At 46.3% G+C, this 27,864-nt stretch overlaps 1 protein-coding gene across 1 annotated transcript; it reads right to left on the bottom strand.

Moving 5' to 3' along the window:
* Window positions 1-9,927: 9,927 nt before the first annotated feature.
* Window positions 9,928-27,206, bottom strand: HIF1AN (hypoxia inducible factor 1 subunit alpha inhibitor). Its single transcript, XM_054033987.1, has 8 exons — window positions 27,002-27,206; window positions 23,251-23,501; window positions 21,538-21,686; window positions 20,357-20,502; window positions 18,330-18,436; window positions 17,819-17,882; window positions 17,274-17,384; window positions 9,928-15,891 (listed from the first exon to the last, which is right to left on the bottom strand). The coding sequence occupies exons 1-8, from the start codon at window positions 27,179-27,181 to the stop codon at window positions 15,847-15,849; spliced, it is 1,053 nt and encodes a 350-aa protein (XP_053889962.1). The 5' UTR covers window positions 27,182-27,206; the 3' UTR covers window positions 9,928-15,846.
* Between the last annotated feature and the right edge of the window lie 658 nt (window positions 27,207-27,864).

The following is a 27,864-nucleotide window of genomic DNA, read 5'->3' as shown; positions in this document are numbered from 1 at the left end:
ACAATCCTGCTGGAAAGTGTTTGTGTGTTTTGCTAACACACAGTTGCAAGCGGCTTCTTGCCCCCATGGGAATTTAAAGGAGGTGAAAGCAGCTCTTAGATAGAGGAACAAGTATGCGGGCTGAGCAGTTTTCAAGGAGGAATCCTGGGAGCAGCCAAGCTCGGGGAGTAGATTTGGGGTTGATTTTCTGTTTCATTTTGAATTCCTTTAGGGAATACAGCCAAACCTCAGGAAATGCAACTTGTGTGGTCTGCATTTAATGCAGGTTTGTCACTTGGGCTCAATGTACACAGGCTGATGCTTTTAGTTCTGGAGGTTCCTGGTTCAATCCTCTGTCAAACAAGATAATGGTCATTACACAAATATCTCCTATTGAGCCATCCAACCTTTCAAAACAAAAACAAAAACTCTAGCCTTCATTGAGGCAAATGAACCCAACAACTGTGGTGGTTCCAGACCAAACTGTTCTGACTTTTTGGGTAGTGTCTTGTCCAAAGAACAGACTTTGAAAGAAAAAAAAATCATCCTTTTCTCTACTTTCTGAACGTTCCAGAATGGCTCGTCCGATTAACCTCAAGCTTTCCACATGCAAACATTGCCTGATGCACAAGAAGTTTCAAGCAGAAAGGACTTGTTTGAGGCAGCTGGGGGAGCAGCCAACTTTGGGATTCTGGAAGAGAGTGAGTCATTGAATTGAGAACTGGCTAGAGCAGCTCCAACTTGGTTTGGTTGTTCAGCACTCATGCACTTATTCTAAAGGCTACTTGGTAATAAACTGAGATGCTAAAAAAACAGTGAAACAACAAAACCAAAGCCAAAAGACCAGGATTATGACTCATGCAAGCCCTGTCTAGAGTCGGGCTCAGTGAGGAAGCTCTACTCACAGGGAGCCCTCTCTAGAGCCAAGTTTAGATTCTGGTGCTGGTGGGCATGGGGATTCCTGGCCACCATGAGAAACGATACAATTGATTCCAGCTGTTGGGCACTGATTTTACTAGAGGCCTTTGTGATAGCTGGAAGTGCTAGGAGGGTGTCTTCCAAGAGTCTCCACGAGGATGTAGCTGTGGCAATGCTTCTTGTGCTATTCATGCTAAAAAAGCATAAGCAGCCAGCTTGAGTCTAGCATTTTAGGAACACAGAAGCTGCCAGAATGGTCGGAGATTCAAAGGCCAGACGGAACCATTGTGATCATCTAGTCTGACCTCCTGCGTAACACAGGCCAGAGAACTTCTGCAAGAGAATTCCTTTTGTGTCTGACAATAGCTACCAACCAGATCATTCAGAGGAAGGTACAAGAAACTCTGCGGTAAGTTGTTATGGGAATAGCCTCCCTCCAAGAAAAGTGTCCTGACCCTGAATTGGCTTCTGCACTGAAGCAGGAGGGTTTATATGAAAGCTGGCCAATGTTTTGGATTTTATAATTTCAGTGAAAAAATGGGATAAAATTTGAGTTCTTTCATCATTCCCTCGGATTCTGATCATTTCCTGTTTATATCCCTTCCAAAACGTTTTTTCTTTTTTTTTTGGGGGGGGGGGGGTAAGGGGAGGGAGAGTTCTTAGGGTTTGGGAATTTTGTAAATGATTATTTCTCATTCTAAATCCGCAGTAAGTGTGAAAACTGCTGATGGATAGTGCAAAAGGGTAATTAGGGCTTAGTGATTACTAAACATCCGTGCATGAATTTCTCTGGAGTCTAGAGTTGAAGGAAGTGATAGGAAATGAGCAAGTGAAGGAACATGGTAATGGAAACAGATAATTCTTCTGAAGTAAGGAGTAAACATTGTCAAGAGTTGTTAAGTAGCAAGACAGAACAGATTCCTGCTTACCTCAAAGTGAGCAGAAAATCGGTGTCTCCAGCCTCTTCAAGATCAATTGAGCCACTGAATGAAACTTTGCTTGTTGAAGTGGAAGAGCAGAGTATTGTATCCAAGCTGCTGCAGATACCCATCAAAGAATGCAGAAAAAAAATATATATGGCAAAGAAGTTTTAGCCACTCTCTCAACTTCTTATTTTCACTCTCTTAGCAAACTTCTCAGGTGCAGATACCCAACCAGGCTGACATCTGAGCTTGCCACACTACTGAACCCTGATTGAGAAAGATGTAAACTAAAACACAAGACGATCAAAACTGTTTCACAGCTGCTACCAACTTCATTATTTATTATTTGAATCATGATCATGCCAACCCTAATGGAGACCAGGGCCCCATTGTGCTAGGTGCTGGGTAGAAACAAAATCAGAGACAGCCCCTGCCCTGGAGAGTTTACAGTCTAAACAGACCAGACAAAAGGTGGAGTAAGGGATGTCGTGTGAGTATAGTGATCAGTGGGATGATTTGCAAGTGTCACAATAATGCATGATTTTTTGGCAGCTTTTTTAAATTGGGGAGCAGGGCAGAGTTTTGTTGGGAGGAAGTTAGCTAAAACAGATGCCAACGAAAGGAGGGGACTACAGGGAAAAAGGGGGAAAATGGAAGCATGGAGGGCAGAAGGAGTGGGGAGGGAATTGGAACAAACACCCAGCCAGTCAGGAGATGGGGAGAAATGTCCAGACTGAAAAAAACTAGTTTGCCACCGATAACATCAGCAGCCCTTACACTCTGCACTCTCTCTTCTCTGCTTCTGCTGACTGAATTTCTGGGTATTGGTTTCTTCCTTCCCGGAGCTCACATGGCTTAGAAAAGGGGTGGGGGCCTCGTAATTGGTTGAATCAATTTGAAAGAGGACCAATGGTCCAGCTTCCCACTGACACTTGGTGGAACACTCCGGAAGACTAGAAATAATAGTTTGAGACTTCTGTGGGAAAATAGGCCTGGCTGGTACCCCTTGCACTGATCAGGTCACAGGCATAGACTCGCCTTACAGGCCGCAAGTCTGAACCAGACTAAGTGTCACGTTCTCTGCCAGTGTCGGTCAAGGGTCATGACCAAAGGAGGGAGGGGGGCTAAGGAGGGAAAAAATGAAAAGCCCCAGCAGCAGCACTAATGAAATATGTTCATGGCTGGTGAAATATAATAACCGCTTGTATGAAGCAATAAGCAATGTAGTAAATAGCTAAAATAACTGATCATGCTCCCCCCTCGTGTACTGTCATAAACCCCCATTGTGTAATATGCACCCTGCCGAGAATACACCCCGAATGATGCCAAGTAATGACAATATCGGAAACCACCAAGAAGCCTGTGTAATATGTTTGCGGTTTTCGGCTTTTAAAAGGCAAATTGTACTCCGGATCAGGGGAATAGTTCTCAAACTGCTACCCCCAACGCATTGGTATGTATTCAATAAATGGGCCTCAGGCTTGAGTCTGTGAACTAAAATCAAAGACAGTGGGTGACTTTTTCCACAACACTTCAAATAAGGTGAAGTTTCTAACTTCAAGGGTAATTAACCACTAGAATAACTCACCTAGGGATGTGATAAATTCTCCCTCTTTAAATCAAGATGGGATCTCTAACACATACTCTCCAGCTCAACCTCAAGATATGGGCTGGCTGCAGGAATCATGGGTGAAATTCTATATTATGCAGGAGGTCAGAAAACAATCAGAGTGAGCCTTAAATTTTATATATCTCTGTGGTGGGGCGACAACTCACTGGTGCGGCGCCTTCTGCTGGTCATCTCAGGAATTAGCTCTTTTCAGCCCAGAGTGCCCTCTGCAGGTCACTGGCTCACCTGCTGCTGGCCCCCATGTCCCTCCTGGCCCTTCTACTTCAGAGTTCTGCCCCCAGCAGCAACCCACTGTCTCTGGGTCTCCCCTCTCAGGGGAACCCCCAACCCTCTATCCCTACCTTGCCTCAGTAGCTACTGCCAGTCATCATCTAGCCCCCGCTCCTGGGGCAGACTGCAGTCTGTAAACCACTCATCATTGGCAAGGTGGTTAGGACCTGCTGCCTTTGCCTATCTCTGGGCTGCCTCTCTGCAGCCCTAGTGCCTATTTGTAGGCCTTTAACTAGGCCTGCAGCCTGGGGTTTTGCTAGGCTGGAGCTCCCCAGCTCTCTCTGCCCTTCCCTAGCACTGCTCCACCCTAGGTACCCTTCTCAGCTCCCAGGCAGCCAGGTCCTTCTCCCTCTGAAGCTAGAGAGTGTCCCCCAGTATCTGGCCCACAGCCCTCTTATAGGGCTAGCCGTGGCCTGATTGGGGTGTGGCCCCACCTGTGGCTGCTTCCCCCAATCAGCCTAGCTTTTCCCCAGCCCTCTCCCAGGGCTGTTTTAAGCCCTTCAGGGCATGAACGGGGTGACCACCCCACTACAATCTCTGAAGTTTGTCTCTACATTTTTATCCAGCTACCATACATTAAGTTTCCAGTGAACATGAACATGACATATGCTTCCCACAACAAGGGACTCGCTGTAAAGAAATTAAGTTTACAAAAACAATTGCACGTGGTTTCAGAAGGACTTCATAGATTACAGGTTGTTGATGCTGCTACTATCGCAGTCTCAGTAGAAGTCTGGTTTGATCTAATTAAAGAACTAGACCACACACAAAGCTAAAAAGTCAGAGAAACTGTGGAACCTTTCCATTACTTAGCCAACATGCTAAAGGTCAGAGAATGCCCAGAACCAAAGGAAAAACTGAGAAGTGGCTGACTTCTTCCTTCCCTTTTAGCATTTCCATTATCTTCTTGTAGACTGACCTCCTGCATGCCACAGGCCATAAGTCTTCCCTGAATTAATTTGCCAGAACTAGAGCATCTCTTTTAGGGAAAAAAAAAAAAACATCCAATCTTAATTTAAACATTTCCACCAGTGCAGAATCCATCACGACCTTTGGCAAGTTGTTCCGACTGGAGATCCAGATTTCTACCCCAATCCTGTTTTGTGTCACAGTTCATTGCACCACAGTGGTGGAAGTTAGTTCATGGAACATAGGATGGTTGAACTCAGAATTGTCTTTTTTTTTTCCCCTTTGTATTAAGACCTGCATTTCAATCCTGCAGCTCAGCATCAGTAAGACCAGTTTTTAGCACATTCAGATCGAGATGATCAACAATAATTTCTGTTGTCTGATCTTCAACCTGGGGCTCACAAGCAGGTATAGGGGGACATGACCACTTTCCACTTCCTTTACAGCTAGATGGGAGGGACCCCTGACACTTCTCTATTGTACTATGGGGCCACAGAATCATAGAACTGGAAGGGACCTTGAGAGGTCTTCTAGTCCAGTCCCCTGCACTCAAGGCAGGACTAAGTATTATTCTAGACCATCCCTGACAGGTGTTTGTCCAACCTGCTCTTAAAAATCCCTAATGATGGAGATTCCACAACCTCCCTAGGCAATTTATTCCAGTGCTTAACCACTCTGACAGTTAGGAAGTTTTTCCTAATGTCCAACCTAAACAGTCCTTGCTGCAATTTAAGCCCATTGCTTCTTGTCCTACCCTGAGCAATTAAGAACAATTTTTCTCCCTCCTCCTCGTAACATCCTTTCATGTACTTGAAAACTGTTATGTTCCCTCTCAGTCTTCTCTTCTCCAGACTAAACAAACCCAATTTTTCAATATTCCCTCATAGGTCATGTTTTCTAGACCTTTAATCATTTTTGTTGCTCTTCTCTGGACTTTCTCCAATTTATCCACTTCTTTCATGAAATGTGGCGCCCCAAACTGGACAGAATATTCCAGTTGAGGCCTAATCAGCACAGAGTAGAGCGGAAGAATTACTTCTTGTCTCTTGCTTACAATACTCCTGCTAATACATCTCAGAATGATGTTTGCTTTTTTTGCAATAGCGTTACACTGTTGACTCATATTTAGCTTATGATCGACCATGACTCCCAGATCCCTTTCTGCAGTACTCCTCCCTAGGCAGTCATTTCCCATTTTGTATGTGTGCAACTGATTGTTCCTTCCTAAGTGGAATACTTTGCATTTGTCCTTATTAAATTTCATCCTATTTACTTCAGACCATTTCTCCAGATCATTCTGAATTTTAATCCTATCCTCCAAAGCACTTGCAACCCCTCACAGCTTGGTATCGTCCAAAAACTTTATAAGTATATTCTCTCTGCCATTATCTAAATCATTGATGAAGATATTGAACAGAACTGGACCCAGAACTGATCCCTGGGGGACCCCACTCGTTATGCCCTTCCAGCATGACTGTGAACCACTGATAACTACTCTCTGGGAATGATTTTCCAACCAGTTATGCACCCGCCTTGTAATAACTCCATCTAGGTTGTATTTCCCTAGTTTGTTTATGAGACGGTCATGCGAGACAGTATCAAAAGCCTTACTAAAGTCAAGATATACCACATCTACCACTTCCCCGCTATCCATAAGGCTTGTTATCCTGTCAAAGAAAGCTATCAGGTTGGTTTGACATAATTTGTTTTGACAAATCCATGTAGACTGTTATCACCTTATTATCTTCTAGGTGTTTGCAAATTGATTGCTTAATTATTTGCTCCATTATTTTTCTGGGCAGGGAAGTTAAGCTGACTGGTCTGTAATTCCCCAGGTTGTCATTTCCTTTTTTCTAGATGGGCACTATATTTGCCCCTTTTCCAGTCTTCTGGAATGTCTCCCATCTTCCATGACTTTTCAAAGATAATTGCTAATGGCTCAGATAGCTCCTCAGTCAGCTCCTTAAATATTCTAAGATGCATTTCATCAGGCCCTGATGATTTGAAGACATCTAACTTGTCTAAGTAATTTTTGACTTATTTCCCTATTTTAGACTCTGATCCTACCTCATTTTCACTGGTATTCACTATGTTAGATAGCCAATTGCCACCAACCTTCTTGGTGAAAACTGAAACAAAGAAGTCTTTAAGCACTCTGCCATTTCCACATTTTCTGTTATTGTCTCTCTCCCCCTCTCCCCACAATTGAGCAACAGGCCTACTCTGTCCTTGGTCTTCCTCTTGCTTCTAATGTATTTGTATTTCCATGGTATGGAAAAGGACAGGAGACCTCAGGCTAGGATGACTAGACCTCCCACCATTAGAGTCTTTGTCTTTTATAGGCAATTATAACTCCTTCCCCCACACCCTACCTCACAGGCATGTGTTCTAGTCCCAGCTCTGCTAGTGAGTTGCTGTGATGCCTTTGGCAAGTTGCTTGAGTTCCCTGTGGCAAGAGGCAATCACTGTTCTACTTACCTGTTGTAGGAGCAGCAGTGATCTGTATGCTCTGTATAACCTGTATGTTCAAAAGGTCTGTTACACCTTCCCCCCACCCCTTTTGTCTCCTTTCCCTCTTTAAATACCTGTGAAGTGGCTTTCCCTCTCCCCCTCCCCCACCCTCCTGGAATGCTTGTGGGAGGAACGGGGTGCTTGAGCAGCTAGAAGATCAGAAGAGCTCTGAGGTAGACAAGGTGTCTGGGACTCTGATTAGGCAGCGATCACATGCCCAATGCATGGACACTGCACGAGGTGGAGTATGACCAACCAGACACGGCCAAGTCATCTCTAGTCGCAGGCCATGAGGAGCAGGTCCTTAAAAGGGGAAGGGGCCATGTCCTCAGGAGTGCACTCACAAGATTGTACCTCCCATGATGGCCCTTCACCTGGACTGCCTGGCCAGTGGTTCACTGCGTTGCATTACATCGTGCCTCGGGAAGACTTATCTTAATCACATTGTCCATCGCTATGCTGTGGGACACTTACCTTGAAGGATCCTGACATCTCCAGTGCCGTGCCTGTCCTGAGAGAGTGAGTTTGCGAGTGTGAATGTGACCCCCACACACACACCCCTTCTTTTGAGCTTAGCTATCAGTATAATACACGTGCTGCTTTCTGCCAAACTCTGGTGGGTCATTAGTCCTCCCTAAGCTTAATACCTGGCCCAAATTTGCATAACATTACCTACCTCACAGTGTGGTTGTGATGCTTAATAAATGGCTATCCGGAACTTGGAGATCTTCTGCTGATGGTTGCCATATAAGTGGTAGGAGTTATCACACACACACAGGACTAGGCCTGGATCCTCCAAAGGCAGAAGGGAAGGGCAGAGACTCCTTAGAACAGTGCTAACTTTGGTGCATGAAAAAAGACCTGTCTGCATTTTGTTTTGCCCACAGGCTGTTGTGAAGGCCAAGACTATAACTGGCTTCAATAAAGAATGAGATACGTTCATGGAGGATAGGTTCATCAATGGCCATTAGCCAAGATGGTCAGAGATGCAACCCCATACTCTGGGTGGCCCTAGGCCTCTGACTGCCAGATGCTGGGACTGGACAACAGGAATGGATCACTTGATGATTGCCCTGTTCTGTTTGTTCCCTTTGAAGTATCTGACATTGGCCACTGTCAGAAGACAGGACACTGGACTAGATGGGCCATGGGTCTGACCCAGTATGGCCATTCTTATATTCTGATGAAAACTAGATGCGCCATTACCATGAATGGTGGTGACTGAGGAGTGTGTAGGAGGGACTGTACAGCTACAACCCTTGGGCAATTTCAGAGAGAATTGTATTAACAGTCACAGCAATTATTTATATCATTATACATCCAGAGCCACAATCAAAATTGGATTGGGGCTCCATTGTGTGAGGTGCTGTACACAGAGGCCTGCTCTACACTACACAGTTAGGTTGATGTAAGGCAGTTACGTTGACCTAATTATGTCAGTGTCTACACTACAGCCTTGCTCCTGCCAATGTAAGTGCCCTACTACACAGACATCATAACTCCACCTTGACATAAGCCCTACGCTTCTTGTGGGTGTAGTTAGGACAACGTTTAGTGTCTTTGTAGACACTGTGTTATTTACATTGGCTCTTGGCAGGGCTCCATGCTGCCCCTGTCCAGCTCCCCATTCCAGGAGGCGAGAAACCCGGCAGGGAACAGGGAGGCGAGAAGCCTGGGTGGCAGCTTGGCTCCGAACAGGGAGCGAGTGGTTAAAGATTGTTTTTTTGGAGATTAAACTGGTTTAGATGGGCTACAGCCCCTGCCATAAGCACTGTACTTTTATCACTGTGTAGGATTACGAAAACATACATTTCAAATATCAGGGGGTAGCCATGTTAGTCTGTATCCACAAAAACAACGAGGAGTCCAGTGACGCCTTAAAGACCAACAGATTTATTTGGGCATAAGCTTTCGTGGGTAAAAAAAACTCACTTCATGCATCTGAAGAAGTGGGTTTTTTACCACAAAAGCATATGCCCAAATAAATCTGTTGGTCTTTAAGGTGTCACTGGACTCCTCGTTGTTTTTATGCGTTTCAAAGGATCCATTTAGATTAATGCAACACCCTCAAAGCCCTTCAGGGCAAAGATTGTGTCATGTGTTTGTACAGCACTCAGCAAAATAAGACCACAACCCCTGCTGGGATCTTTGGATGCCACCATATCATCAATATTTACTACTATATTTACGTATGAAATTGGTTTATCTACTGATGGTGCAGGTAATATCTAGGCTTGTTAGAACTTAGAGCTCAAAGGGAAAAAATCAGTTTATTCCCTATGTATTTGACAGTACTTTGTGCATAGTACATTTTATCTTTTCTCAAGTTTTTGAATGTCTGTCCCACAGCAACAGGGAAAGAAAAGCTTTAAGAACAGGAAAATGTGACTGTAAAATACAAAAATTGGCTGGGGAACTTGGGGGCAGATGGAAAACACAAAACTTGTTTTTTTTAAACTGGCTAGATTACCAGTTAATGATGTCCCTTTAACTTTATTATGGATCCATGCTTCTTGGCATCTTGTGAACATTCCAACTCAAAGGTCATCCTATAAACCAGAGTGTGAACAAGTTTAAGCTATTCCTACATTCTGGTCCTATCTACTGTTTGCTCTTTGGAACACCAGATCACAGAACGGGTCTATCATGTCAGTCTGGTATCTTGCTTCTGCCAATAACCAGTGATTCAAAGGAAAGAGTCCATCACCCCTGAAGCTCACAGTTAATTGTGTACTGCTATAAGGATAGAGAGAATTCCTTCCTGAGCCATGCAGCAGTCAGCTGACATACTGAAGCATGAGCTTTGAAAGCCTTTATTTTTCAGCATCCAGAACTTCAGATATTACTTATACTCCAGTAGCACCCACACCACACAGAGAGGAAGACCCAGCAGAAATTACAATCCAAGACAAAGAGCATACAAAGAGGAGGAAGACAATCACAATATACAAGAGGATATAATATGCTTTTAAAAATATGCACCTATTAGCTATACCCCAATGCCACTCCACATACCCATTAGTTGCCGGCTAATTTCTTCTTGGCATTAAAGAAGTGAGTCCAGAGGAGAGATCTGAAGGAGAGTGCAGCAACCTGATGTATCAGTTCAGAGAGGGCATTCCATGAAAGAAGGGGCAGCATCCAAGGAGATGGTTGCAGGAGATGCAGACAAGTGGGCAGTTTAGTGAGCACTGGTCAAATTAACCATTGATGCTATGTGACCGGATGATGTCTTGTGCTAGTGAATGAGAGAGAGAGGCTACAGGCTGTGTGGGTACCACTCCCTTCTTTATTTGCCTGTCATGCAACCATCAGCCGCCTCCTTGTTCTCATATGCTGCAACGTTGTCAGGGAGGGAGTGTGTGCAGCATTCACTTTGCCCATCCTAATCTTACATGTGTCAGTCAAGACCTCTGTGGCCCTTCTCTGCCTTGTGAGCCACTGATCTGAGTGAGGCTTTAGGAAAAATTCTCTGCAAGGCTAAGCTGTCCACACACCTATTGCTGGAGGTTTGCAGCAGGGCCCTAAGAACTGAGCCCGCCTGGCTGAATGTGGCAGGGAGATGGATTGGTGATGTGATCTCTTCCTTACAGAGCAGTCAGCTGGGAAGCACTGACCAAAGGGAAAGATTTCATGCATGGTGATTCCCGGAACGTTTTTTGGCCAACCAGAAGTAGGCCTGTGGTCCCCTTCACAGCCCCTCAATGCTACTCCTCACCTGGGCAGAGGAGGTGCTGTAGAGCAACACTGACACTCCCAGTTGCATGCCTGAAGGCTGCCTTGCTGTGGAATGCCTGGCCAAGTTGGCAGCTTCCATTGTTTGTGGGATATTTTTCCTCCCTTCTCGCATTCTCCTAACAAAGATTCTGATTAATGATCACTCATTCCTAATTGTCAAATTTCTTTTCCTTCATCCTGTGTCTAATCACCAGTGACAGAAGCCATTACGCAAATGAGAGCATACGACTTCCCACAACTGTTCTCGTTGGTAAAAGCCTTGTAATTTAAAGCTCTGATTTGTAGAGGAAAGCTGCGTTTCCCCAAGGCGTCCGGGCATCTGTTCCACTTACACTCCGAGAGCCTCCACTTCCGCTCCCTCCCCCACCAATTAATCCTCTGCTCGCAACAAATATTTGACTTGCAAGGCAGTAATTAGAACTTACTTTGCATGCGTTCACCACAGCGAGAGCTTTGCCTCCTTCTTCCTTGGCTTGCTCATCTCAGAGCCCATCCCATGCAGCAGCAGAGCAAAACAATGCACAATGGAGGTGGTGATGGCTCGCCTCCTCAGAGGGAAGCTTCCTGCTGACTTCCAACCTCCCAAGACACCGTGGTGGTAGAAGCCAAGCTCTTCAACTGGAGGGAGGTGAGCTCCAATAGCCATTGAAATGCACCAGGAACCTCCTTACAAAAAGGAGGTGAAGGAGGCAGAGGGGGAAGCAGAGATGTAGGAATATAAAGGTGAAGACTAAAGGAAAGCCCTGTGGAAGGAAAACACAGTATTTCCTACCTCACATGATAGTTGTGAGGCTTAATAAATGGCTCAGGGCAACACACTAAGCTGTGAAACAGAAAGCTGCAACTATGGGAGCTGGGAAAGCAGCATGATCATGGACTGCATACCATGCCTTGAAAGCTACTGCCTGACTTCCCTGCTCCCTTGATGCCCCTTAAAGCAGCCAGCCACAGGGAAGTTCATCTGTATGAAGACAGTAGCAACCTGCCACCTTTCTACAGGACACTGTTCAGCCATGAAAGCACATACAGCCTGGAACCCTACGGCAAAAAGGAGGCCTTCTGCTTCCCTAGGAGAATCTGCCTTCAAAAGAGCGGGGGAAGAGGTGAAGACAAAAAGCAAACCAGAGAAGAGACCAGAAAAGGATGTAAATTAAACACACAGGAGTCAGATCAGGGGTGTTTTTCTCAGAGCTCTGAGACACACACACACCCCACACAAGTCACTTCACCTTTGTGCCTCAGTTTCCACATCTGGAAAAAATTGACTAATTCCTCCCTCTCGGGTCTGTTGCGAGGCTTGTTTGTAAGGTGCTTTGTGTTCAGTGGATGGAAGCGGCCACCAAAGGGCAAGTGGACATTTCTGAACTGTGGCCTGTCACCAAAGTAAGTTACTCACATAAAAAGCATGCTCACAGCACAGACACTAGACAGGGTCAAGACAGGCACTCCCACACATACCCATAACCTGACCGCACTGTGCTAGAGCTCCTCAGACCAAGTAACCCACTGCCAGTACCTCAGTCACCCAGCTCTCCACCACCCCCTCCACTCCCACTACCTCATATTTGCCATTTCCTCTCATTCAAACAGAGATACCAAGAGACCTGAGAGCAATCACACACTCACCACCCCAATTCTGCAGTTGTGTTTTACAGGTTAAACACAAAAATCCAATCAGAACATTGGGTTAGGGAAGTTCCCAAGATACCTTCATGAAGTGCCCTGATCTTACCCACCCAGCCCTTCCCCAGCTTACTACACCTGCACAGTAGTTACCAAAATTAATTCCCACCCATTGAGGTTTCGCTGATGGCTGAATACACACAACAGTTCATAATGAGCTACCAGGCCTGTATGCACTCATTTCCTGGAAGTGTAACAGACATGAGGCAACACCCATAGGCGTTGATGCACACCTGAAGCATGTGCAGGCAAGCTCCCACAGACAAATACTAACCTGGACCTCCAGGTGCAGATCTGCTGCTTACCAAATAAAGTGAGGAATTGGCTGATTGCACCAATGGGGATGAGATGGCTCAGGGGACTGATAATGGGATATGCAGCTTTTCATCTCTGTGCAGTGCCTGCATCTCCAGCACATGCTGGTGCTGACTGACAGTCATGACTACCTGACAGTGACTGGGTGGTCTCTGGGAAAAGTTCTCATGCTTGTTGCCAAAGGACAAGAATCTATATTGAAGGCCATAAATCAAAGGGGACCAATTTATACTTGACACTGCTCTCAGAGGTCAAGGATTGAATCAGCCATATACTAGACTCCCTTCTCACTTTTAGAGGCATGGTTCCTTCAGATCAAGGGAAGGTTGCTTGAGGGGCGTGTTCACAGCTTGCACTGCTATTACTCCTGATACACCTGCTCTGGGGATAAAGGATGTCAGAGGCTAGGGCTGTCAATCAGGCAGCTTTCACCTGCGCTGAATTCATTCAAACAATTTGAAGTGAAAGAGTCCTGAGTTCTAACCTCCATCTGCAACCGGCCTGGGTGGACAGATCCATGTTGCTTCCCACAGGAGTCCTGATTAGATGCCTCCCTGGGGGCGTTCTCCTTTAGAGAGCAGCACTCATATAGAATAAAAGCCACACACTTCTGTTGTTCAACATTGGTTGTATTTAAGAACTACATTTCAGAAGGTACCATGTGTTTCTCTCACACACATACATACACAGCTTCCCAAGACCATGGCATGGGCACTGAAAGCAGAGGGTGGAAAAGGAGAGGGGGAAAAAAAAAAAAAAAGAGTCCATCAGTGCATTGTAAACTGAGCTTTCATGCCAGCCAAGTGCAGCAAAAACTGTTCTGACACTTCAAAGTTAGACCTTTGGCAAATAAAGAAAAACAGGTCCCAAGGTTCCAGATATACCATCCTCTCCCTTCATGAGCCCCTTGGAACGAGCTGCTCAGAACACTGGCTGAGACTGCTGTGCTCCCAACACTGGCACGCAGGTGAGATTCCAGCTGAGTGTCTTCCAACCAAGGGCAGAGACACTGCACACACCAACAACTCTTGGAAAGGCTTCACTTTCAGCCAGAGGCAGAAGAGGGTCCTTCCCCCTTCCCCCTTCCCCCAAGGCTGAGCGTTGACACGCATCCAGCTGAGTGACCTTCATTCTGATCTAGACAGTGCTCCGGAGAGGAAGTTTATCTCCTGCTGCTCTCTTTGTCCCTGACTTAGCAGTATGTAACCAAGGTCACAGGGTGTTTGGTAACAAGACTCCTGCTTTGTCCCATAGCACCTCTCTTGGTACCAGAGCCACAAATAGCGATGGTCAACAGCTAGACACGGACAGCATCTGGATGGAGCTTCAAACAACTCAGTTTTGCTGAGTCTTTCTTCTATTCCTGCATAAGAGAAGTTCACAGTAAACGGTACAAGAGTCGTCCCAGCACAAGATGGGACACGGCAAGCCATGGATATCATTCTGTTTCCCAAACGACATCTCCTCCCTGGGCTACACACTTCACAGAAACCCAAACGTCACAATCAGCCCTAAACAGGCAAGGAGACAAAGGACTAGGAAACATAGTGAAGAGAACAGCCTTCACTGGTCAGCAGGGTGAATTAGATGGAATCCAAGCCAGCTTTGCTAATCTTGATGATCAATTACAATCGTGTTCAGTACACAAGTTTCCCACCCAGGAACAGCAGAACTGTGCAAGGCAAGGCAAGGCTCCATGTGAGTTTGGAAGGCTCTGCAGGAAAAAGGACTAGGAAGACATGCTGGTTTTTCAGGGCAATTGCCAGGACTCTAAAAGGAAGTTCTGCTGCTCCTGTAGCCTCTCTCTTCTCATTCTGAAAACTTCTGTGCCAAGTATTAGAACACAAAGGATTCAAACAAAATGAACACAGGTATGAAACAGAGTCTCCCCACCTCCTCACGTGACCATACAAGGAAGGGAGCAACACAACAGCCTCACAACATAACACACAGAGTTAATCAGTAAAGGGCACTTTCTGTGTTTTGTACAGGAAGCCGGCACCCCCCGGTGGAGAAAAGGGAAGTTGATTTTAACTGGGCATTCATCAGTCTCAGGGCCCCAGGAGATCAATTTTGACATGGCTTCATCGTGGGAGACTTGGGGAGTGCCCTCGTAATCTCTGTCTCCCTCACCATGTTACATCCACTTCTAACCAAGCTGCAGCTTTAGAGAAAAGAGGGAGACCTTCGCTCCTCAAAGAGCTCTGCTGTGAATGGGAGAGAGGAGGTTTCCTGTGACCCATCTGACAGAGGCAGGACTCAAAGGGTGGCGTTGTGTGCACATACACACTGTATGGATTCAACTTGATCACCCTGCTAGGTACCAAGCTCCCAATACCCTGAGCACTGCATCTTGGCAGGGAGCTGGGGGGTTTCCAAACCATCTTTCCAGTTTCTCCTCAAACAAGTCATCACACGCTCATTCCTGCTGTCCGACGGTGCCAGGACCCAGCAAGGACAAGGCCTCTAACAACAACAGGATCATGGAACCTAAGGCTTCCTGCTATCCAGATTGACTGTCCCAGATTTCAGGGGTACTGCGTCCACTGCCAGCACCATCACAGAAACCCAGCCACTGGGCCTGAGGAAACAAGACCACTCCTGGCTCCCTTCCAAACTGTTCTTTCAACACTTTAAATTAAAATCCAAAGAAGGAAAGCATTCGAGTGCCAGACGCCACATTCCTCGTCTCGGCAGACAGGGGAAACACACACTTATTGGAAGCTGGATTCTTGCTCACTAAGTGCAGGTTCTTTCTTGGGAGATTTAGTTGGATGACAGTGAGGGAAGGGGGAAGGAGGTGGGCTAATGGTTTTGCAGTTCCAGTAGTCCCCTTAATTGTTGTGGAACGGGACAGAGATGGGCCAGGAGCCCATCAGTCTCAAGTGCTGCGTGCAATACTAGCGCTCAGTATCTTCCGTTACTCGTGAACGAAGCAGCTCCACCGTCAGTCACCCAGGTGGCCAGGGACTAGTCATACCGACCCTTAATCATCATGTTCAACAGGGGACCCACCTGTTCAAGGCAAAAACATATTGTTAGCCATGGCAAGTGCACGGCAACAAGGGCAGCACAGCCTGCCGCCTGACTACCTCAAGCTGTTATCCCATCAACTCCCACAAGCTAAGCCAGGCCAGGCCGGGCCAGGCCAGAGAAGGGGATCTCAGAGGAACACAGATTGGGCAGAAGTGGAGCTGGTTATTCTGCCCGGTTAGCAGTGAACCAATCTCCTGGTATGATTCAGAGGAGATGTCAAATGAGTCTTGATTGCTTATGGTTATTAAAGATCCCCTAGCATCTTCCACAAGAGTTAAACACAGTGTCCAGGCCAGTAGTGGCAACTTTCCTACACAAAATCCCACCTGCAGTTTCAACTGGATACAGCTTTCTTCACTTCCTGTTCTAATCTTATGCCACACTGAACAGGGACTGCTTTATTTTGGAGTGGAGGAGCATTTCCTCTGTATCACCCGTAAGGTACTCTGGGGGTCACTTAAAATCACAAGCATTATAGAAAGCCAAGACAATACTTGTCCCTCAATCCTAAGGTTTGGCCTGCAGTTGAGGCTGCTCCTATTCCTCAGCATTCCCTGTGACTAGCTAGGGAAGGAATCTCTCATAAAAGGCATTTTTCTTGGAATCATCCAGATAGCAGGCAAATCGGATAAAGAACATTTGTTGACATTATACAGAGACTGAAATGTTCTTGCACTAATCAGTGGTCCAGGACCAGTGCTTGGAAGGGTTTAGTGGCCATGAAAACATTTGTATTCAGCACCCAGTATTTCAACCTCCACCGAAGAGATAACAGCCCTTCAAAACCAGATTCTGATTCCCAATTTAATCCACTGGGTCATGAGATGCCAGCTGGTAAAAATCATATTGGAACTCAAAGGGGGGGGGGGGGGGGAAGCAAGATGGTATTCAAAATGAGTCAGTTCTGAGGTCAACTCTCTCTCAATCCGCCAGAGCTACAGAAAAAAAAAAAAAAAAAAGTGTATCTCACTAAAAAACTGATTATGGAGCATTTATTTATCACTCTTCCTGCTCCTGAAATATCACACTTAATGTTGTCATTAGTCCCTCTGACCAGCATGCTTTTCTGCCAGCATCCACAACCAAATAGTCTCTGCACCCCATAGCTTGCACTATTTCCCAATTTTTACAGTATGCTATGGGGTTGTACTCATCAGCCCAAGCACTATAATTTGAGGATCTCAGCCTTTTGTGGCCCCAAGGACTATAAGGGTGGAAGATGAAGAATTGCCACTAGTGCTGTGTCACCCATCCCCATTAATATCACAGGCAGCCTCAGATGGTTTGCTGGGATCCAGCGTTCTGCAGTCCACACTTCAACATTTCAATGGCGGTGACAGCATCTCTAGCTTTTACTTTACCTCTTGTGGGTTTCCCAGGGCCTCTCCCAGCATCTTCTCAATGTTCCTCATTATCGCCACTTTCTGATGAGCCTTTAAGGGATACTCAATTCTCTTTGGGGTGGGTGCACCCTGAAAGTAAAGAGAAAGAACACCTCATTGTGTCCTTCCTGAAATGCCTCAGCCTTACCCGAATCTTAGCAAACAATGCAACTCACACCCAAGCACCCTGGCTATTCAACTGCAATACCCCCATGCCCCAGGGGAAGAAACCAGCTTTTTGCTAGTGACAAGTCCTTATATCCAAGATTAAGAAAAGGTTAGAAGAATACACTTCAGAGACAGTCCAATCTAGGCATACTTAATCCTGCCTCAGCCCGGGGTGGGTGGGGACTGGATAACCCCTTGAGGTCCACTCCAGCCCTACATGTCTATGATTCAGGCAGTAAAGTTATCCATGCTTGGCAAAGTCTGACATCCTGTCTTCATGCTGGGGTGCCACCGAGACAGTGGGAATCCTACTGAATAATGGGCTACCACAGGAGTGCAGATGGACATGTGCTTACCTTGTACCAGAAGTTCACAGTGATGGTGGTTCCCCCATTCAGCAGAGACTCAATGTGATGCCACCTGCATGGAAACCATACAAAATGGGAGGGTTACTATTAAAAAAAAAAAAGAGCTACACAGACAGACCTGTTGGATGCAGGCCAGAGTGCAGGAGAGGCACCTTGGCATGTCACTCAGACACCAGCACAATCCCTTGAACAACTCCCCTTAGTTATTTAAATATGTATTGCTAGAGCACAACTCACTGTAGTATGCAAATGCCTCATGCACATTAACAGATTTATCCTCAACATTCAGAGGTAGCAGATATTATTACTCTCATTTCACAGATGGGAAACTGAGGCACGGAGTGGTTAAAACTTGTCCAAGATCTCACTACAATTCTGTAGCTTGGCCAGAAATAGGAGTGGAGATCTCCTGAATCCCAGTGCAATGCTTTAACTAAAAGACCACCCTTTCTGTCTAAATCCCTCCCCCACTTCTCCCAGCTCATTGGATCCTCCTTACCAGTACATAGGGATGTAGAGCACATCACCCGGGCCTACCACTGTCTCACAGCCAACCACGTTCTGGAAATTGGGAAACTTCTCATAGTCAGGATTGTCAAAGTCCACCTAGCAGATCAAGAGAGACAAGGATGCAGCACTGATCAGACAAAGGCTGGAAATTCAGGAGTGCACTCTGCTCCAACAGCAGCCTCTATTGCAGATCTGTCCTATGCAGCAGCTACATTCCTATACAGCGTACCAGTACCACACACTTCCAATTCCTGCAGCACAGCCCAAGGCACATCTGCATCAGGTAGCTCTCTTGGAATATAACAAGAAGTCCGGTGGCACCTTAAGACTAACAGATAACGGTTAGTCTTTAAGGTGCCACCGGACTCCTTGTTGTTTTTGTGGATACAGACTAATACGGCTACCCTCTGATCTCTTGGAATGTGTGTCTTGTTAAATCATTAAGAGAAAGAGGGGAGGAGGGAAAGGTACAAGAGAGGAAGCAATATCCCTGCTATTTCCCTTCAGTAGGAAATGCTTATGACAAAGAAAAACTTCTTTGGACCAAAGCAAACAAAATAATAATACTGGTACCATTCCAGAAGAGTTATGTTCTGTGGCTGATAAATGCATCACTCAAACACCCAAAGCACAGTCAACAACACTTGGCATTTCTACAGCATCTCAAGGTACCGCCAACGTTCAGCTTCGTAACACCAGTGTGCTAGACAGAAGATGGGGAAACTGAGGCACTGAGACTGACGTGTCCTGCTCAGAACTAGAGCTCTGTCGGCTCCAACCACTAAAACATATGGCCTCACAGTGACACTAAATAAGGCTAATTAATAACTGATGCACAGAGGCCCATTTTCCAACAACACATATTGATACCAAAGGTAACAACTAGTGTGGGTACTCTAATGGCTCAGCACCAGGACAGGGACTGGTACACTTTACTGATACTGGCATATCCCCCATGGAGCTAGTGATTTTTATGCATGTGCTTTTTTGGTGTGTAGTAGGGAATACAGTAACTCCTTGCTTAACATTGTAGTTATGTTCCTGAAAAATGCGACTTTAAGCGAAACTATGTTAAGCGAATCCAATTTCCCCATAAGAATTAATGTAAATAGGGGGGGTTAGGTTCCAGGGAAATTTTTTTCACCAGACAAAAAACTATATATTATATAGATATACACACAGTATACGTTTTAAACAAACAATTTAATACTGTTCACAGCTATGATGATTGTGAAGCTTGGTTGAAGTGGTGAAGTTAGAGGGTGTAAGAGGGAGGGATATTTCCCAGGGAATGCCTTGCTGCTAAATGATGAACTAGCACTTGGCTGAGTCCTCAAGGGATAACACATTGTTGTTAACATAGCCTCTCATCAAGGAAGCATGAACAGGAGGGAGGGGAGACAGCATAGCAGACAGACACACACCTTGACTGTGGGGGAGGGAGAGAGAGAGAGAGAGAGAGAGAGAGAGATGAACACTGCCCCTTTAAGTAAGCTGACCCACTCTTAAGTGCATTGTCTTTTTAAGTGGATCAGGAAGTTGAGACACCAAGCTCTCTCTGTCTCTCTCCGTCTGTGTCCTCTCCCTGCTCTATATGGAGAAGGGGTAAGTGGGATACAGCGGACAGGGGGACACCCTGACATTAGCACCCCCCACCCCCTTCTCAGCAAGCAGGAGTCTCTGGGAGCAGCTCCAAGACAGAGAGCAGGAGCAGCACATGGCAGTGGGAGGAGGGACAGCTGAACTGCCGATTGCTAGCCTGCTGGGCGGCTGCAGCACAGGGGACTTAGGGGAGCAGGGAGCTGATAGGTGGGCTGCCAGTCCACCCTGGTTACAAGCCCCCACCAGCTAGCTGCAACGGGCTGCTCTTCCTGCAAGCAGTGGACAAAGCAGGGAGCATTGTACAACTTTAAACGCGCATGTTCCCTAACTGATCAGCAACGTAACAACGTTAACTGGGACGAGTTTAAGTGAAGAGTTAATGTAAATCCAGTTTACTATAGATCTTATTCTCACCTGGCTCTGCCTGTCACATGGATGGTGCACAGGGTAAGGGTAGAGGCATTCAAACTGATCTGGAGGGAACAGGATACACCGCTTGTAGCCCTTAATCTGAGCGAAGAAGTTCTGCTGCTCATCATAGTGAGCTGGTGTCACATTCCCTGCACAAAGAAAGAGATGGATAATCTCTCACATATACTTTAAAGGCTCGGGCAAAGGAACAGGTTATAGGTCTCACTGGGGCAACACCAACAACAAACTGCCATACATGTCCATAGAACTATATGGAGGAAAGGATCCTAAAGCACTTTACAAACCAGGCATTACAGTAGGGCTAGCAACTGCTAGAGTTAAAGTTACAGAACGGTTTCCATTTTAACCCCCATTCTCAGTTGCTCCCAACTCTCAATTTTCAGGATGACTTTTTCCAATTTGGTCTCAGCCTGAAGGTAACATTTATGGAAAGTTTTAAGAAAACCTGTTCAGCTGTTTGAGTACAAGAGTGGGAAAGAACTTGTTTTAAAAAAACCCAATAATTTAAGAACCTTGATGTCTGGAGGAAGTAAGATGAAAATATGGCATAGAAACAGCCCTCTCTAAAAAGGGCCTTGAGGGGCTGTTTCTATGGGAGGGGAAGATAGTGGTACATTTGCATCCTTTGCTCACAAATTTCTTTCCACTCCCATGAGATGCCACATGAGAGTTCCCGCACAGCAGGTCTTCATAACATGACTGTCCCTCCCCTTTCTCTGATAACTATCTCACTGCTGGTCAAAGTAACAAGACTGATTCTTCAGAGTCAATTAGCCCTTAAAACAAACCCTGGACACCACTCTGAGATATTACTTCTGTAAAGTGCTCAAGTAAGAAACAGGGGTGGCTACGTCAACTATTAGTTCAAAACACACCGCACAACTCTTGGCTGTATCAGAGTTGACACTTCAGGGAGTAATTAGATGCACAGAAATTTATCTTCCAGCAACCACAAGCAGAGGAATACTCTCCTGACCCACTCTCCACATAAGACAAATTATAGATTGTGTGTACAAGGAGTCCCCCTTAAAGCTACCTGTGCTGCTTCAGAGACACACTGCAAACAAGTGGTAAATTCAGCTGAAAGTGACCCCCAAAGTTGAAATTCACCAGAATTAGCCAAGTCTCCCTCAATCCCTTCAGAATCAACACTGGTTGCTTACCTTCCATGCCGATAAGCAGCAAGTTGGAAGTCAGTTGCCCCCAGCCACGCTTCCCTTGCTGCTTGTTAATCCAGTTCCAGTTAAAGCCCAGGAAATCCACCACAATCTTCCTTCCAACCGTATCATTCAGAGTCTGCTGCAGATACAACCTGTATTTCCCAGGGGAAAAATTAGTGTTAAGCATACATATGGCTACACAGGCATCTTCTCATCCACCCTTACAGAGATGTCTTTCCCTGTCTTCCCCCCACACACACAGCCTCTCCACACTAACAGCGACCGGTAGATTTCATGTATGTGGAACATGTGATATTGGTCTTCTCTTCACAAGTTAACCTCAGAAACTGCCTGGAGAATTACATGTCCCATTCAGCTCTCTGTGCAGAAAAGGGAGCTCTAGTTCTTTCAGAAATTCTACTCTGTCACCAACAACAGTGGCAAGGAAAACTACAAGAAATGTAGGTGTCTGTGGAAAGGAAAAGTTCCAAAAACCTGAGGGATCAAACTTCACCTGCAGAATTTCCCACCATAGGAGGAAATTAAATCTAATTTAGGTCAAACAGTAATCGGTTGAGTAAGGATTTTGGTATGAGTGGGACTTTGGAGCAATCCAAAACAAAATTCTGAGATCTCAGAGGAATGGCTAGAAGAAACACTAACCAGCAAGTGCAGCAGGAGAAGGAAGCTTAAATCCCAATCTATCATCAAGCGACTGTACAATCAAGCAAAGTTAATCAATATCCCTCAAATTTACTCTTCCACTTACTTTCAGTCACTAACCACCAAAGGGACCTCTCTGATTAAGAGTTTCTGTGGGAGAATGTCTGTGATGGAATATAGCGCATCAACCTCAGATCTCAGCTGGTCAGACACCAAGGTGCCTTTAGTTGTAGGGGACCACACTATCCGAGCCTCTGTCACTGCAATCTCAGCAGTACATGCATTAGACACCCTATACCCATATTCACCAGCAAAGCTGCTTAAGTTCCGTGATAGGTTTTTCCCTTTCAGATGGTATGCCAGAACCTAAGGGGGAACTGAATGGCTCTGAAAACTGGTAATGGGATACAGAGCCATTGGGCAGTATATAGCTGGTTCAAACTCGGCCAAGGTTAATAGCATCCAGAAGTTGTTACCATCCAGTGACTGCTTGGTGGCCTGTTGAAAGCAGCTGCTGGGATAAGTCTAGTTGCTAGTGGATAAGCATAAATATTGCTAGCACAACTGCCACTAATTTGCATCGTTGCTAGCAGTCTCAGAAGAGAGGCCATGCAATGTACAATAGCGACTGAACACCATTCCGATCTGCCAAGTCAGAGCTGGCATACACTGGTGGGGCAGCATGGGAAAAGTTGGATTGCCAGTGGGTGACTTTTCTAGGGATCATGGCCTTTAGCCGTCTGTGCTGCCAAGCAAAGCATCTTTCACCAGCACTTTATTCCCGCCAAAGAATGTGAAAGTCCAATCAGGCAAACACTGAAAAATTCTGTGACAAGTGTTTCAAAGATGTCTGTCTACATTTAACAAGTGGATGACCAACCCTAGCACATCTGAGACCACCCTCCTCCAACACTGAATCTGAGGAGGAGAAATCATTGTGAAGATGAAAAAAAGCAGGTCCAAATGCACTCTCAAATCATTTTCAATGCCTAAACCTCAACCTATCACCCAATTAAACCTGTACAACTGGAGAGCTTTCCAAGTATCACCTACCTCTCACCACTCCCTTGCTGCTGTATTTCCTGGAGTCTCTCCACAAACTCACTAAATTTCATCTCTTCCCTGTTCGACTTGGGCTTGAAGTTCTTGAAATTGGCCATTTTCTTCTCATCATAGTACAAAAACTTGTATGTGCTGGCGCTATACACTGAGAAGTCACCACTGCCAATGTTCTCCTGGAGGTAGTCCAGGTTCCATTTCAGGGCGGGATACACCAAGTTTGTATCTGTCAGGACCACTGGCTCCTAGATAGCAAAAGAAAGCACATTGGTTCAAGGATTTCTGGAGAAACTGGGAGATAAATAACTCATTATCACAACCATACAGTTTCTCTTCTGAAGCAGTAGGAAGGAGGAGGAGAAAAATCAGGCAACAGGGTCTGGGAAGAAGGATGAAGAATGTTTATTTGGGACTGACTCCCAAAAATACAAAAAAAATTAGGAACTAGCCACCACTTTCTAATGACACGCTCACAAAGGAATGCCAGATGCCACTAATCAACTCTATAAACAAGCCATAGAAGCATGTCAGGGAAGGATACAGAAATTACAGTATTTGGTTATACCACATGGTCTTTCTAGTCCAATATTCTGACTTGGACAGCAGCTAGTACTAAGGATAAGACACCCCCATAACACAGAGTATGAGATAGGATATGAATACTCCACACCACCTTATAGTGGTCTTGGGTTTGATTCCTAGACTGGTGGGTCTAGGAATGATGCTGAAGAAGAGTGCTCTGTTCCAGGAAAGTAGGTAGAAATATGTGTATTGATCCTTAGAAGCTCCCTTGGTAAGTTAAGGAGCAGTGCTGAAATCTGAAAGGAACCAGTCTCTGTCTCATCCTCCTCCAACAGAAAGATCAGGCTGAGGCACAGGCAAAGAGATAGCAGAGATTATCCCATTTCCTAGATGGACACAGGTGTAGTCAGAATCCTCCCTAGAGGGAAATTCCATCTATCTCCCCTACACCATAAACAGTTACTTGAAGATACCCCAGACTTTTCCATACTTCTTTCCACACATACTTCCCAAACTTCCTAAGAAACGCCATGTTTCTAAGGGCTAGTCTACACTAGAAGGGCTACATCGGCACAGCTGCACTGATGCAGCTGCACCACTGTAGCGCGTCTGGTGAAGACATTCTCCCATCAGTATAACGCCACCTCTGCAAGAGGCCATAGCTATGTCGGCGGGAGAACATCTTCATCAACAAAGCTCTGTCCACACCGGTGCTTAGATAGGTATAACGTACGTCACTCGGGGGGAGAGGGAGGTAGCTTTTTTAGACTCTGAGCGACATAAGTTATATCAACATAAGTGGAAGTGTAGACGAGCCCTGAAACTTGCATGCCCACTTCCCTTCTTATGGATTTGCTTCCATGAAACCACAAGTCACTCATTTCATAGACATTAAAGATGGGGAAGCCTTAGTAAATCCCATCTACTTTGAACCATTACAACGAGTATAGGATTGGTCGCTACAGTACTGTCTTCAAATTGGTGACAACACCCAAATTTGGCATCAAAGTCCAAGTTTGTAAAAACATTACTTTACAAAATAAAGTTTTCATGATTTACATTCCAGAACAAAGATCTAACTTTCCCTGAAGCTTTCGCAACTGAAACAGGGCAACAACTGACAGAAAGGCTGACTATAATCAAAACGGGAAAACAAACATTAATTTTTCAATGTCCAAATTGAGAAAAAAGGGAAACAGCCAATGTGAGAAGTAAATGATAATTTAGTTACTTTCAATATTAATGTTGCTGCTTACAACACAAGAAATTAAAGCACTGCTTACAGTGTATGCTCTCGTACATAGCAATGACTCAAGTGGCTTCTCTTGGGAGGTGATCCCACAGCCCAATTCTCTCTCCTTCAGAAAGCTTTCCCCATACCTAACCTACATTTCCTCTCTAATCTTCTCTCCTTTACTCCTAGTTCTATCACATATACCACCTTCAGAAATCCCACTCTCTTGCTAGGTGCTCACAGCCTTTGGAGACTTCCTCCGTGACCCCTTTAACCACACCACATAGATCCCTGGGCTGCTAAACCCATCCAGAGTGAGGCAGTGGGTGCTCACACCTGCTCACCAGGAACCCCCAGTGCACATGATCTCCCGCACACAAACACATACTCCTTGTCAAATACACATCACCACCCCAGCCTCCCACCCATCACCCCCAGGGCCTTGTCCCCACACACCCCCAGCACTACCTAGTGACCCCCCCCTTGCACTCTGTACCTCAAAGTAGCACCCTTAACCCCCATATTCAGTATTGTCATATAATTATGATATGTTTTGTACAAAGCATGCCTTGTGAGGTATCATTTTGAAAGGCTTGATCTGTTAGTACATATAATCCAACAGAATGTTAATGTTCATCATATGTGAGGTTATGAAGTTTTGCTCTGTGTGTGTTACTGAAATATGCTCTGAGATTGGGAAGACCCACAACCAGCTTTTTAGATACAACAATGGAGTAGCCAGAAGTGTTGATGGCCCATTGAAGAGAATCCACTTTCCCCAACAACCATCTCAGAGAAATCACATATACAATGGAGACTGCTTGACCCATATCATAGCAAAAGATCTTTCCAGCAAGCTTGAAGAAACCATAAAAGAGGGGAAGTGACATCATCATTTGGCCTCACTCCCCCCACAACTCAACACCCGGAAAAAACATCTAGAAGACAAAGATTTTGAACTGGGGAGCGTGGTCCTGGGCTGGAGGCATAGGCACCGACTCCGGGGGTGCTCCAGCCCCAGAACACCCACAGGACAAAAATAGTGGGAGCTCAGCACCCACCGACAGCCCCACTGAGCAACTCCTCCCGCTCTCTCACAGCACCTCCTGCCCCTGGCAATCAGTTGTTCAGCGGCATGCAGGAAAGGGAGGAGGAGGAGGGTGCACTTGGGGTAGGGGGCAGAATGGGGAAAGAAGAGGCAGGAAGAGGTGGGGTAGGAACTTGGGGTAAGGGGTGGGGTGGGAGCAGGGCCTGAGGCATAGTGTGTGTGTGTGTTTGTTTACAACTCACACACACACACAGCAAATCACAAAGTTGGCAACTCTGGCTGGAGGAGAATCCCAGGCTGTGAACTGAGGAACTACACTATATGTCAGGGTGAGACACTGCTTGAGTCAAATTCTGTTTAGTTTATAGAACTTAGACTGCAAATTTATTTAATTTTTAGGTGACCAACTTTGATCTCTATGCTAACTATTTATAATAACTTAAAATCTATATTTCTATAATTAATAAATCTGTGTCATATTTTACCTAAAACAGTGTGTTTCGGTTGAAGCACTTGGTAAATCTCTGCTCAGTTTACAAAGGCTAGTGTTTGCCCTCTCCACATCGAGGGAGGGACAAACTGGGTAATGAATTTATACCAGCCAGGCTTCTGACCAGGGCAAGACCGTACAGCTCTGAGGTCCTAGGCTGGGGAGCTGAGGGGAATTGGCTGGAGCCTCTGTGTTGTTGGTCATGAGCGTCTGGGAGAAGCATTCATGTAACTCAGCTGGGTGTGTCCCTGCCTGTTGATGTCTGTGTACGTGCAGTACCCATCAGAGGTGTGTAGCCTGACACAGCATCACAGTGTGAGAGATGCCCCAGCCTGGTGGGACAGAGGCTCAGCAGCCCCACGGTCCATCTTGCCCCCCAGGACCCTCCCCACACCCAGCGCTCCCCACCTCACCCCCTAAATGCCCCTTGTCAGACTGGCAGCCCGGGCACCTCGTTCTCGATCAGCTCCTCGGCGCGGGGGTCGCTGTAGCTGAGCCGGGGGATGGGCTGCGTCCGGAAGGTGTAATGGCGGAACTGCGACTCGCTCCAGCCGGGCCCCGCCGTCTCCTCGGCCTCCTCCCGGGCCCCGGAGCCCCCCGTCTCCGCGGACGAGGAGGAGGCCGCCGCCATCGTCGCCTACACCGGGGATGGAACCCGGAACCGGAAACACCCGCCTTCCGCTCCATAGTGAGGCCGGAAACAGAAAAAAGCCATAGAGAGGAGAAGCCCGAGGGGCTCCAAAGAAGGAACAACGAGAGGGAGCGGCGCCCGCAGCAGCACGGGAGGGAGAATTGACCTGGGGAGATGCTAGAGCGCCCCCAGCGGTACAAAATGAGAAGGCAGCAGGGAGAGGGTTAGGTACCTCAGGATTGTATTCGATAATATAAGGCGCCAATTGAGGAAGGCCCAGATCCCCAAAGATATTTAAAAAATGTATTAAAGCTAATGTTAAAAATATATATATAATACATAGATTGGGAAAAGAGTATCTGTACATCTGGGTATAGTGCTTAGATTATCTAGGGTTACCATATCTCATAAATAAAAAAAGAGGACCCTCCACAGGCCTTGGCCCCGCCCATTTCCCCGCCCCTAGCCCCGCCCCAACTCCACCCCTTCTCCACCCTAACTCCGCCCCCTCCCCCCTCCCACTCCCAGCCAGGGGGAAAGGGCTGCCCCAGTGCTACCAGCTTCACGGTTTCCCGGGCAGCCCCCAGACCCTGCGCCCCCGGCCGGCGCTTCCCCAGCGCAGCTGGAGCCTGGGAGGGGAAGCGCCCAGCCGGGGGCGCAGGGTCTGGAGGCTGCCCAGCAAA

The sequence above is a fragment of the Malaclemys terrapin genome, chromosome 7, assembly GCF_027887155.1.
Source record: "Malaclemys terrapin pileata isolate rMalTer1 chromosome 7, rMalTer1.hap1, whole genome shotgun sequence".
Taxonomy (NCBI): domain Eukaryota; kingdom Metazoa; phylum Chordata; order Testudines; family Emydidae; genus Malaclemys; species Malaclemys terrapin.
Note: the sequence above shows the minus strand (reverse complement) of the source record. Positions and strands in the feature narration are given on the sequence as shown.